The 13,854-nt window shown below is 39.3% G+C and overlaps 1 protein-coding gene across 2 annotated transcripts; it reads left to right on the forward strand.

Annotated features, from left to right (window-relative positions):
- Nucleotides 1–846: 846 nt before the first annotated feature.
- Nucleotides 847–11,621, forward strand: LOC123502083 (hsp70-Hsp90 organizing protein 1-like). Of its 2 annotated transcripts, XR_006673792.1 has the most exons (9): nt 847–2,988; nt 3,979–4,216; nt 5,469–5,590; nt 5,872–5,959; nt 6,719–6,853; nt 8,104–8,273; nt 10,040–10,378; nt 10,785–10,863; nt 10,896–11,621. XR_006673792.1 is itself a non-coding variant. In XM_045251240.1 (8 exons), the coding sequence occupies exons 2-7, from the start codon at nt 4,052–4,054 to the stop codon at nt 10,371–10,373; spliced, it is 1,014 nt and encodes a 337-aa protein (XP_045107175.1). In that variant the 5' UTR covers nt 847–2,988; nt 3,979–4,051; the 3' UTR covers nt 10,374–10,378; nt 10,785–11,618. The 2 variants fall into 2 exon arrangements, 1 of the variants encoding a protein (XP_045107175.1); XM_045251240.1 differs by having other exon boundaries at nt 10,785–11,618.
- Nucleotides 11,622–13,854: the final 2,233 nt, after the last annotated feature.

Consider the following 13,854-nt stretch of genomic DNA (forward strand, 5'->3'; position numbering starts at 1 on the left):
ACGGTAAGATTTGTGTACGATTAGTCGATTTTATTTATATCAGGAAGAGTCTACGGAGATCAGAAGATTAATGGCCACAGTCTTCACTATTTCAATCCCCCACGTAAGTTTTAAAGCTTTAGAGCTGAAGAGGTTAAGGGTATTTCTGTAGTTCTGGTGATGAGGTGGCAAGATTTCTAGTTAATTATAAGGAAAAAAATGCCTTGAAATCGTGGTTAGTCATCTCTGCGGCCCCGGGAAACTGTCGCGGTGAGAGAATAAATCGTTTTTAAATGCGGGTATAAAAGAGAGAGAGAGAGAGAGGCAGCGCGCAGAACAGTCATAGTGCTTAGGGTAAAGTTTGCGCGGCGATCAGTTGAGTGGTCGGTTCCGTTTGCTTTGAAATGGTGGAAGTGTTTGTTCAAGAGTTCCATCGCGTGTCGCTGTTGAAATTTGTCTCTTGTGTTGTGTTCGCTGATTTACTTGCTTTTCATGTATTCGCCCGGTTTATCAGTTCATCAGTTTGTTTTATTGTGTGTTTGTATTCGTCTTTGTTTCGTCTGTTCGCCAAGTGTTGTGTAGATTTATCAGTTTGTTCTGTGTTCTTCTAGTTTGGTTTTTCTTTCAAGTGTTTTGAGAGTTTATTGTGGCGATTAATTCAGTGTTCTATATTCTCTTAATTGTTTGAAGTTTTTTTTTTTTTTTTCTATTATCAAGTGCTATTGTGGTGTTACATTAGGAATTCAACTTTTTTGTATTTTTTTTTTTTTTTTAGGTATTTCGAGTGTTTACCAAGTGATAAGTGTTCTATGTGTTGCAGTGACCATTAATACAGTGTTTCCTATTGTTACACTGGTTTGAAGGGCTTATCGAGTGTTCTATGTGTTGCAGTGACCATTAATACAGTGTTTCCTATTGTTACACTGGTTTGAGGTGTTTATCAAGTGTTCTATCATGTGTTACTGTAGGATTTCATCAGCTGCTTCAAGCCCTAATCGTTGTTCCAAATGTTAGAAAAAAATCAGGCAGACCATAAGTGACATTGAAGTAGCAAAGAAAATACTATAGCTCAAAGCCAAAAGAAGTGACAAGAGTAACTAAAGGGAGAGATTTTGAATTACGTGTGAGTGAAGTTGCTAAGACTGTACTCTGAAACATCTCTGGTCAGCTCCTCCAATTGTAAACTTGTAAACGGTTCTCAGCACTGATTGAAAGTGAAGAACAAGAATGACAAGAGTAACTAAAGTGAGAGAGTTTGAAAGTGTGTGTGTTTGTGTGTGAGTGAGTGAGTGAATTTTACTGAGACTGTATTTTGAAACGTCTCTGGTCAGCTCCTCCAATTGTAAACGGTTTGAATTGAATTGAAAGTCAAGAACAAGAGTGACAGAGTAACTAAAGATAGAGAGTTTGGAAGTGTGCGTGAGTGAAGCTACTGGGATTGTACTCTGAAGAAAGTAAAAAAAAAAAAAAAAAAAACTAGTTAGCACTTTGTAAACTTGTAAAGGGTTCTTATGATAGATTGGAAGTAAAGAATAAGAGTGACGAGTAACTAAAGAGACAGTTTGGAAGTGAGTGTGAATGAAGTTACTGCGACTATTCAGGAAGATCTCTGCGCAGTGCATCCTCTACCTCTGTAAAGTCGTGAAGGGTTCTCAGCTCAGACTGAAACTAAAGGACCTAGCAAGTGGTGCAAACAACATCCAAAAAAAAAAAAAAAAAAAATGATTCGGGTTAAAAAGAAAATGAAGAAGAATAGAGTTTCCGGTAGTAGGAAGAAAATTAATGAAATGAAAGCTAAAAGTGAAGAAAAACAAACAAGCAATGGTCTAACTTTTTGTATAAGAGGGATGCTGGCACAGGGCAACGAAATGGACAAAGTTGACACTCCCTAAAAAAAAAAAAAAAAAAAAAGTAAATAAAAAAATGATAAAAAATGAAAAAAATAGATAAAAATAAATAAATAAATAAATGTAAAATTGGAGGACGAACGTCTAGAAACCTTCCTCTAGAAAGAGTTCAAGTCATAAGAAGAGGAAACAGAGAAACAGAGAAGAGTTCCAGAGTTTGCTAGAAAAAGAAAAAGGATGAAAGATTAAGAACACTGGCGAAGCTACAGAACAGGAATGAGAGAAAATACAAAGGCTTCGTTGCCTCAGACAGCTGTTTCGGCGAGGGAAAAGATAAGGTTTAGAAGAGAAGAGGCGGCAGTCCACACATTGAAATTTAGAGCCAAAGCCGCGAATGTTGCATAAGTTAATGGCGAAGAGACAGTTTGCTCTCAGGATCGAAACAAGAAGAGCAGGCCGACGTGGTGACATTTGTGGTCTCCCTTCCAGGACGAGAATTACGTGGCTGGTGCAGGAGTCGCTATAGTGAAGGTGGTGGATAAATTTCAGGTTGACTCATGATTACAAGTCTAACGTTTCCACTATAAATAATTTCTCTGACGAAGACTTAGAGTTGAAACGTTAGAGAAACAAAGTATTCCTGGGTCAATGTAAGACTCATCTACCACCTTCACTACCCAACTCTCCACACAACTGTATCGAGTCGCTTATAGAAAAAAAAAGAAGAAAAGTTGGGGTATCGAGTGAAGTGTGTGCGTGTGATAAGCAGCATGTAGAATTGTGCCAAGGAAGAGAGTTGTCCTGACTGACGCCCTGTTATTTACGTCCGATCTCAGAAATGCCTTGTTCTCTCATCTCGACAGTTTTCCAAGGCCACAGAGACGACTAGCCTGGTTTTCAAGACAGTTTCTCCTTATAATAATCTAGAAATCTTGCCTCTCCATCACCCGAACCTTAAAAATATCCTTAAAAAACATGAACATCTTGAACTAAACCCTTTGGAAAGTAATGATGGTAAGAGGGCAGAGCGTTCAAGAATACTGACCTCAAGATACAAAGGGAGGCCACAAAGACTCTTGAAGGTCACAGCTGGGTCATAGACAAGTTCACAGCACCTCTTGGCCCAGTGTTTGAGACCCTCCTGGGAGTAATCATCGCTTCGGTAACTATCTGTCTACTTTTTTTTGTTTATGTAAGAGGGAGAACTACCACGGGCAAAAAAAATATTAGAAAAAAAAATTTGTCACCTTATCCAGTATAGAAATAAGTAACGAAAGGATATCAACAACAACACATTTTTCGTTACCTTCAATCGCTACTTTCACGGTAATCATTGTTTTAACGTTCCCAACTACATTATATCCATACTCCTCCTCCTCACCCTGTACTTAACCCCTTCACTACTGGGACGCATTTGTATCTTGAGATTTGTGTACGATCAGTCGATTTTATTTACATTAGGAAGGGTTTATGGAGGAAAGATAGTTTGCTAGAGTTTTCGCTATTGTATTTACATTAGGAAGGGTCTATGGAGGAAAAACGATTAATGGCCAGTCTTCGCTATTTTATCTCCCCCATAAGTTTCTGAAGTAGCTGTATAAAATCACCAAACAGTAAGCAGAATAAATATGAAAACATGTCCTGTTAGTGAAGGGGTTAACTACCAGACTCAGTGCTTTGTTTTGGTTTCTCTAGAACGCCTTGCCTGTTTCTGAAGCTTCTCTTTTCTTTGAAACTTTTATTACAGAAAGCTTTTTTTTTTTTTGTAAAGGAAGGTTTCAAGACACTCCACGTTGTCACTCTGTCCTCTTCAGACTGGCACATTCATTTCATCATATAAATATCCTTTTTGTTTACTATATACACATATTCTTTAGCAGTTGCCTTTTGCCTTAACACTTCTTATATAACACACACACACACACACACACACACACACACACACACACACACACACACACACACACACACACACACACACACACACACACACACACACACACACACACACACACACACACACACACACACTTAAAAGAAAAGAAAATAGAATAGAACAAACAGAACAAATTTTGAGAGTCAGTGAAAGAGAGAAGAAGAAACTCACAAGAACGTCCAACAAACAACAACAACAACGAATCTTATCTCACAGCGTCACGCCACTCCTCTCCACGCATCCTGTGTGTGTGTAGTACTGTGTACGTGTGTGTGGGCGCCGCTGAGACATGGCAGATAGTGAAGGGCAGAAGCAAGACACAGGCGCCTCTGAGGACATCAATAAACCCTTCACAATCGACCACACGAAGAGAAAAACAGAGGTGGATATTTGCCCTGCAGTCACCAGTAAAGAGATCAGAGAACCAGAGGATACCATGGCGAACGAGACTAGGGTAAGATTCTGTTGCAGTTTCATGTGCTAAGTCAACAGACTCAACAGGCATACATGACCCTTTCTATGTAGGAGTGTGTTCAGTTCATTCCCAGCCATAAACGTGTGTCTCTTTAGCTTCCCATATGATCTTCCTTTGTTATCATCGTGAGCTCTTTAATTCCTTCAGTGCTGTGACGCATTTTTTTACCTTGAGTTTTGGGTGTGATTAGATGATTTTATTGACATCAGGAAAGGTTTATGGAGGTCAGAAGATTAATGACTAGAGTCTTCATTATTCTAATCCCCACATAAGTTTCTGAACCTGTTTATAATCACCAAATAGTAAGCAGAATAAATATGAAAATACGTCGTGGTACTAAAAGAATTAAAGAACGTTTCCTCGGATACAGAAAGACAAAGACAACTAATTTTATCTTCATGCCACGTTAACTATTGAAGGAGCACTCTATTACCCTAAAAATATAAAAGAAAATAAATACTCGTCCTGCAGCAGTGACAGTGTTAGAAGCTGTATTGGCTCGACCACAGATAATTTGTAAGAAAATGTAATGCTCCTGTCTGGCATAGCAAAGTGTAGCCCGAAGGATGCCAGATGCCGTAGTGCTCTTGTTTATTTTGTAGATGTAGATTCAAGTACCAGGTGGAGCCCTCGCCTCTCCAAAAGGCGAGGGGTCCGAGTGAATGACTAGAAATAACAATAAATCCTGCTTAAAATCACCGAAACCAACCCTGATAAGATTAGCAATTAATGAGTAACAAATCTTAAACAAGCTGATAAATGATTAAGTGAAAAAATAGGATCTAGATAATGACTGAATGAATGAATGACTGAATGACTGTGAATTTATGAAAGACCGACTGACTGACTGACTGACTAATTGAGTGAATGACTTACTGACTAACTGACTGACTGATTGAATGTCTGAATGACTGACTGACTGAATGAACGAATAACTAAATAAGGATAACAAATGAATAAATAAATAAATAATTATAGATAAATGACTGATTGATTGACTGACTAACTGACTGACTGACTGACTGAATGAATGAATGAATAAGTAAATAAATAAATGAATAAATAAATGACTAATTGACTGACTAACTGACTGACTGACTGACTGACTGACTGACTGACTGACTGACTGACTGAATGAATGAATGAATGAATGAATGAATGAATGAATGACTGATTGACTGACTAACTAACTAACTGACTGACTGACTGACTGACTACCGTGTTCCCCCAGGCAGAGCAGCTCCTGGCGCTGGGCATAGAGTGTCTAGAGAAGGATGAAGACTTGGAGGCCCTGAACCACCTGACGGAGGCCATAGCATTGGACACCAGTAACCCTCTCCTCTTTATTAACAGGTAGGAAGGTCTCTCTCTCTCTCTCTCTCTCTCTCTCTCTCTCTCTCTCTCTCTCTCTCTCTCTCTCTCTCTCTCTCTGTTTTTCGTGCTTTTTTTCTGTCTTTCTTTCTTTGCCATGAGGAAGGGTCTATAGATGTCAAAAGAATAATGGCCAGTCTTCACTATTCTAATCCCAACACTGAAGAGATTAAAAACTGCACAGACCCTCTTAAGAGTAAACGAAATAACAGAAATGGTGGGAAGCAGTAGTAGTTCTCTGTATGTCCTCGTCTTTCCTCCAGGGCGGCTGCTTATGCCCGGCTGAAGAATTATGATGACGCGATGGAGGACGCCGAGACAGTGGTGGAGATGCGTCCAGACTGGCCTGAGGTGTGTGTGGGGGTCAGGAAAGGAAGTGAGGCGTGTGTTGTTTATCTCGAAGCGTGTGTTGTTCATCTCTGTGTTTGTGTTGGCACGTGCTGGGCTGGGAGTGGTGGTGTTAGTTACATGGGAAAGTGGTTAGTTAATTGTTAGTCAGTAAATCAGTTTGTTAGTCATTCAGTCAGTCAGTCATGTGTTTATTCAGTTGTTTTTATCAGTTAGTCAGTCAGTCATTCAGTCATTCTTGTGTTTATTTAGTTATTCAGTCAGTCAGTTAGTCAGTGAGTTAGTCAGTCAGTCAGTTTGTTTGTTAGTTAGTCAGTCATCCAGTCATTCATGTTTTTATTCTGTTATTCAATCAGTCAGTCAGTCAGTCAACCAGTCAGTCAGTCATGCGTGTGTTTAGTTATTCAGTCATTCAGTCAACTGTTCATTCATTCACTTATGTTTTTATTCAGTCATTCAGTCAATCAATAGTAGTAGTAGTAGTAGTAGTAGTAGTAGTAGTAGTAGTAATAGTAGTAATAGTAATAGTAGTAGTAGTGATATCTACCACTTCTACTACTACCTATCTTGCCAGTACACCAAATCACACATTCTCTCTCTCTCTCTCTCTCTCTCTCTCTCTCTCTCTCTCTCTCTCTCTCTCTCTCTCTCTCTCTCTCTCTCTCTCTCTCTCTCTCTCTCTCTCTCTCTCTCTCTCTCTCTCTCTCTCTCTCTCTCTCTCTCTCTCTCTCTCTCTCTCTCTCTCTCTCGTCTCTTCCCCAGGCATATCTGAGGAAGGGTACCATCTGGCTGGCTGAGTTTCGGCACCGTCTGGCTTACTGTACCTTGGAGAGCGGTCTGTTGCGGGATCCTGGGAATGAGAAGCTGGGGAGGGCCTTCTTTGAGACCAAGACAAGGGTGGGTGGCGTGAAGGAAGGAATCTCTCTTGTTCTCTCTTTCTCTCCTCTCCCTCTCTGTTTCTGTTTCTCTTTCTCGTTCTCTTTCTCTTTCTCGTTCTCTTTTTCTTCTCTTCTCTTATGTATTCTTCTCTTCTCTTCTCTTCTCTTCTCTCTCTCTCTCTCTCTCTCTCTCTCTCTCTCTCTCTCTCTCTCTCTCTCTCTCTCTCTCCGGTTTCTTATTTCTGCGTTCCTCAGTGCTCTATTCTGGTCAGGATTGTTCTCAAAGGCCACGAAGATTAATCAGGTTCTAAAGTTTTTTTTTTATTATTATCATTTAGTTTTGATTTAGTTTATTGATCATTTTATCCATTCATTCATTTATTCGTTTGGTTTGTCTCTTGGTCAGTCATTCAGTCAATCGGTCAGTTTCAAAATCATAGTCAGTCACATAATCGTTCGTTGATTCAGTCAGTCTATCGTTCAGTCAGTCAGTTAATCATTTACTCATTCATTTATTCAGTTATTCAGTTTGCTCTCCTTTCAGTCATTCAGTCAGTCACTCAGGTAACCATTCATTCATTTATTTATTAAGCCAACTACTTAGTCAGTCAATCCTTCAGTTAAGTGACCAGTTAGTTAATAATTTATTCATTTATTAAGTCGACCAGTCATTTTTTCAGTCATTCGGTCATTTGTTTGAACATTTACTCATTTATCAGATCACTCAGCTAATTATTCAGTCTGTCAGTCAGTCAGTTCTCCTCCTCTTCATCTTCATACACATCATCATCACCACCGTCATCATCATCATTGCCATCAATATCACCTTTGCCCTCCTCCTAGAAAAGGGTTTCCGATATTTTGATTTTTTCTTTTAGCGATAGTAGTAGTTACGCTAGATTCTCTTTTTCTTAGCGATAGTAGTAGTTACATTAGTACTCCTTTTTTCCCCATCTTTACTGTATAAGTTTCCCCGATTGTCCTTCTTAGCAATCGGGGTGTATTTTTCGTCTTATTTCTTGCCGGGTGACGCCGGAGGGAGTGGTGGGTGGGGAGGAGCTTCATCTGTTCTATCCTTGCCTCCTAAGTATGTTGCTTCTGTACATGTAGCATAGTAAACGAGTGACCTCGTCATAGGTCGCAAGGCCTCCTGTCACTCATCTTTCCTAGGTATTCCTCCTCCTCCTCCTCCTCCTCCTCCTCCTCCTCCTCCTCCTCCTCCTCCTCCTCCTCCTCCTCCTCCTCCTCACCACTACCACCACCACACAGATGCAGAAGGCGAGGAAGGGCACCAAGTACCCGAAGCCTCTCACTCACCCGCTGATGGACAAGTCGACCCACGAGCTGCTCAGAGTGAACCCCATCACTAGTGACTTCATGACCGACCCCGCGTTTGTTGACATGCTGAACCGAGCGAGGCGAGACCATGACCTGTGGAAGTGAGTTGATCCTGCGCTTCTTTTCACAGCGAAGTGTTTTAAATGGCTTCTTTTCACAGCGAGGTGGTTTAAATGGCTTCTTTTCACAGCGAGGTGGCTTGAATAGCTACTTTTCACAGCGAGGTGGCTTAAATGGCTTCTTTTCACAGCGAGGTGGCTTAAATGGCTTTTTTCACAGCGAGGTGGCTTAAATGGCTTCTTTTCACAGCGAGGTGGCTTAAATGGCTTCTTTTCACAGCGAGGTGGCTTAAATGGCTTCTTTTCACAGCGAGGTGGCTTAAATGGCTTCTTTTCACAGCGAGGTGGTTTAAATGGCTTCTTTTCACAGCGAGTCGGTTTAAATGGTTTCTTTTCACAGCGAGGTGGCTAAAATGGCTTTTTTTCACAGCGAGGTGGCTTAAATGGCTTCTTTTCACAGCGAGGTGGCTTAAATGGCTTCTTTTCACAGCGAGGTGGTTTAAATGGCTTCTTTTCACAGCGAGTCTGTTTAAATGGTTTCTTTTCACAGCGAGGTGGCTAAAATGGCTTTTTTTCACAGCCAGGGCGCTTAAATGGCTTCTTTTCACAGCGAGGTGGTTTAAATGACTTCTTTTCACAGCGAGGTAGTTTAAATGGCTTCTTTCACAGCGAGGTGGCTTGAATGGCTTCTTTTCACAGCGAGGTGGTTGAAATGGCTTTTTTCACAGCGAGGTGGTTTAAATGGCTTCTTTTCACAGCGAGGTGGTTTAAATGGTTTCTTTTCACGGCGAGGTGGTTTAAATGGCTTCTTTTCACAGCGAGGTGGTTTAAATGGCTTCTTTTCACAGCGAGGTGGTTTAAATGGCTTCTTTCACAGCTAGGGGGTTTAAATGGCTTCTTTTCATAGTGAGGTACAAAATTTTACGATCACAAATTGCCTTTTTTCATAGTGAGGTGCAATATTTTTAAATGGCTTTTTTTATTTTGTGGTGTGTAATTAAGAACACTGATATAAATGGCTTTTTTTCATAGTGAGATGCAAAATTCAACGATCACATGGCTATTTATTCACAGTTAGGTGTAATAATTCAGAAAAAAGGTTAAAAATAGCTTCTTTCACAGCGAGGTGTAAAGTTAAGAACATGGTCATAAATGGCTCTTTTTATACTATGCAAAATTCAACGATCACAAATTTTTTTTTTTTATTCAAACTTAGGTGTAAAAACTCAGAAAACATGGTTGAAAATGGCTTCTATTTATAGTGAGATGCAAAATTTTACGATCACAAATGCCTTTTTTTATTCATAGTGAAGTCCAAAATTCAAAAGAGACTTGTAAATGGCTCCTTTTTATAGTGAGATGCAAAATTGAACGATCACAAATGCCTTTTTTATTCAGAGTGAAGTCCAAAATTCAAAAGAGACTTATAAATGGCTCCTTTTTATAGTGAGGTACAAAATTCACAAAACTCACAAATGGTTCTTTTCTTTCTTTTCTCCATAGCGAGGTGCACAATTCAAAAGGCACGGTCTACCCCTTCAGTACCATGACGCGTATCCATATTCATTCTGCTTACTATTTGGTGATTTTACACAGCTTCAGAAACTTATGTGGGGGAATAAAATAATGAAGACTGTGGCCATTAGTCTTCTTCCCTTCATAGACGTTTCCTAATGTCAATAAAATGGTCTAATCGTACACAAATCTCAAGGTAAAAGTGTGTCACAGTATTGAAGGGGTTAAAAATGGCTTCTGTCACAGCGAGGTACAAATTCAAATTAATCGTTATAAATGGCTTTTTCTCACAGCGAGGTGAAATATTCCGAGGACGAACGTTACATGGTAGCCAACACCGTCGCTTTGACCTTTGAAGTGAACGCTGTGGAGACCGACTCGAGCGACATACGTGATAAAGAGAAACACAGCGAGGATCTCAAAAGGTTTAATTACCCTTACATTCAGAGATTCGAGGCTGTGCGCAAGATAGTCCTCCCCGCAGACCGTCCACCTGTCCCAGCCCCGCCCGAAGTGAAGAGAAGAACCCCCTCGCCAGTTGTGAAGTATCCGAAGGGGTGTGAAATAGATGGGTCCCCCCTGCTTGGCGAAATGAATCTTTGTCAACCCTCGTTTTCTTTTGAGTGAAGTTGGTATGTAGGAGTGGTTTTGTTATTCTTTTTGAAGTTTATTTATTGTTGGTGTTGGTGGTTGTGGTTGTGGTGGTAGTGTGTGTGTGTATGTGTGTGTGTGTGTGTGTGTGTGTGTGTGTGTGTGTGTGTGTGTGTGTGTGTGTGTGTGTGGTTTCTTTAGTTTAGTTTTGTGTATTTTTTTATTTGATTTTTTTTTTCATATATATTCTTCTTCTTCTTCTTCTTCTTCTTCTTCTTCTTCTTCTTCTTCTTCTTCTTCTTCTTCTTCTTCTTCTTCTTCTTCTTCTTCTTCTTCTTCTTTCTTTACTACTACTACTACTACTACTACTACTACTACTACTACTACTACTACTACTACTACTACTACTACTACTACCATCAACTTTACTTCCATTTTTGTCCGCAGTGTTATTGAAGCGAGAGGTGGCGAGGGAAAGGGAACAAGAGGCCGGCGTGCTAAGTGACGTGTGAGGTGAGAAGAGCATTGCCAGACCACTCCCTTCACACCTACGGCTGCTGCCTTACTCCCGCCACTCTTCCTACTGCCTGGTGTTGCTCTGTGCTGGTAAAAATCAGTCTGTTATTTAGCACAGTATTTTGAAGCATTTCTGTGCCGCATCTCCCCTATTTGAAGTCTGTAGTGTAAATTATCCGAAGTTTTAAGGGTGTCTGTACGGTTTTAGTGGCATATTAACGCTATTTCTACATTATTAACAGAAGTAACAGTCTTTAGAACAAGGCAACTTATCTCTGTGGTCTCTGAAAACAGTTGTGGTGTGGGAGCAAAACGTTTCTGGTCTTACTCAGCATATATACACATACATACACATACATAATATATAACATACGTTTTTTTTTTTTTCCGGCTAATAGTACCCTTAGTATTATTCTACTTGGAGAAGCAATTTATCCATTCAATTATTACGTGCATACTTACATACACATATACATAGGTCAAATATATACAGCAGTTCTTATATTGTTCTGCTAATGGGACTTGTTTTATTAGATTTCTCGTTGAGATAGACAAATAATTCATTCAGTTGATACATGCATACTTATATACACGTATACATACTTTATATATTACATACTTGATTATATACCACAATTATTATATATTTTTTTCATTAGAATTCTCGTTTGGAAAGACATACTTAAATGATGACGATGATTGATGATAATGGTGATGATGATGATAATGGTGATGATACTTAAATGATGACGATGATTGATGATAATGGTGATGATACTTAAATGATGACGATGATTGATAATGATGATGATGATGATAATGGTGATGATACTTAAATGATGACGATAATGATGGTGATAAAGGATGACGATGATGATGATGCTTTACCTCTTCAGTACCGTGACACATCTTCATATTTATTCGCTTTACTATATAGCGATTTTATTCAGCTTTAGAACCTTTTGTGGAGATTAAAATAGTGAGAACTCTAGCCATTAATCTCCTGACTTCCTTAGACTCTTCCTAATGCATATAAAATGGTCTAATTGTACCCAAAATTTATTGTGAAAATGCGTCCCAATTCTGTGATGACGATGATGATAATGATGATGATGATTGTCACTTATTTAATACATACATACATACTTACGTACATACAGCGATGAATAGTCTCAGTGAAGCTTCAAACACTATAAGGTCAGGTTGTGCTGTGACCTGATTTGTATCTAAGCTATGACCTTACTGAATGTTTCCCTTTATGCCTCAAAACACAAGGGGACACACACACACACACACACACACACACACACACACACACACACACACACACACACACACACACACACACACACACACGGTCCGGTAGCTCAGTAGTTAGAGCGCTGGCTTCACAAACCAGAGGACCGGAGTTCGATTCCCCGGCCGGGTGGAGATATTTGGGTGTGTCTCCTTTCACGTGTTGACGTGTAGGTGGTGTTCACCTAGCAGTGAGTAGGTACGGGATGTAAATCGAGGAGTTGTGACCTTGTTGTCCCGGTGTGTGGTGTGTGCCTGGTCTCAGGCCTATCCCAAGATAGGAAATAATGAGCTCTGAGCTCGTTCCGTAGGGTAACGTCTGGCTGTCTCGTCAGAGACTGCCGCAGATCAAACAGTGAATTACACACACACACACACACACACACACACACACACACACACACACACACACTTTGCTAGTCATGTGTGTGATGTTACTGATTTTTTTTTTTTTTGTATTGATATTCTTGTGATGTGATTCAAATGTGATGTTACCGTTATTATTCTTGATGGTGATGATGATGATTATGGTGGTGGTGGTAGTTATGATTATGATGATGATGATGATAGAGATGGTGATGATGATGATGATGATAGTTGAAATGATAGTGAAAATGATGGTAGTAATGATGTTAGTGTTGCTGATGATAATGATTCAGGAAATTGTGATGATGCTAATGACAATAATGACATTTTATGATAATGATGCAAGATACAATATCAATAATAATGAAGATGATGATGATACCAATAACAATAAAGAGTGATAAATATGATAATGATAAAAAAAAGATAATATTAGAGTAACGTCTTATTTCACGATGCAAAGAATTAATGGTGATGATGATGATACTACTACTACTACTACTAATAATAATAATAATAATAATAATAATAATAATAATAATAATAATAATAATAATGATACTAATAAGGTATGGGAGCGTTTCTGTTCAGTAAAGGTCCTATCACACTGGCCTATGATACGCGGAACCAGGAACATCCGCTCTAGATAGCTGGAACTTGCTCGGGATTACCGGAACCAAGTTTGGAAAGGCCCTATCACACTGGCCTATGAATAATGTACCTCTGGGAAGTGCTGAGAATGAAAAAGATCTTGGTGTTGTGGTGTCTAAAGATCTCAAGCCGAGTAAACACTGCACAGAAGCAGTAAAGAATGCAAATAAATTAGTTGGGTTCATTGGAAGAACCTTTGAATTTAAATCAGAAAAAGTTATCCTTACTTTATATAACTCATTGGTGCGTCCTCAGCTCGAATACTGTGTGCAGTTCTGGTCACCATATTACAGAAAAGACATTGAAAAACTGGAAAAGATCCAGCGTAGAGTGACCAAGATGATTCCGAGATTGAGAAACAAGCCGTATGAGGAACGACTGGAAGCATTAAATTTATTCAGCTTAACAAAGCGCAGGATAAGAGGAGACCTAATCGAAGTTTTCAAAATTTTCAGGGATACAACAACCTTGATGTAAATAAATATTTTACTATTGATCATTCCACCATAACAAGGAATAATGGATTTAAAATTACACCAAAACGCTTTAAAACCCACGAGGCAAAGCACTTTTTCTTTAACAGAATTGTTAACATATGGAATAAGCTTCCTTCAGAAATAGTAAACAGTACTTCCATTGCATCATTCAAAAACAAAATTGATGAATATTTAAAGAATAACCCCCAACA

Source organism: Portunus trituberculatus, chromosome 10, assembly GCF_017591435.1.
Source record: "Portunus trituberculatus isolate SZX2019 chromosome 10, ASM1759143v1, whole genome shotgun sequence".
NCBI lineage: Eukaryota > Metazoa > Arthropoda > Malacostraca > Decapoda > Portunidae > Portunus > Portunus trituberculatus.

What these genes read in the sequence shown, in the direction of transcription:
- LOC123502083 (XM_045251240.1), top strand. Translation starts at nt 4,052, where the DNA reads ATGGCAGATAGTGAAGGGCAGAAGCAAGACACAGGCGCCTCTGAGGAC. An exon ending in CCTCTCCTCTTTATTAACAG is followed by an intron (nt 5,591 to 5,871) that starts GTAGGAAGGTCT and finishes TCTTTCCTCCAG; the next exon opens with GGCGGCTGCTTATGCCCGGC. An exon ending in TGCGTCCAGACTGGCCTGAG is followed by an intron (nt 5,960 to 6,718) that starts GTGTGTGTGGGG and finishes TCTCTTCCCCAG; the next exon opens with GCATATCTGAGGAAGGGTAC.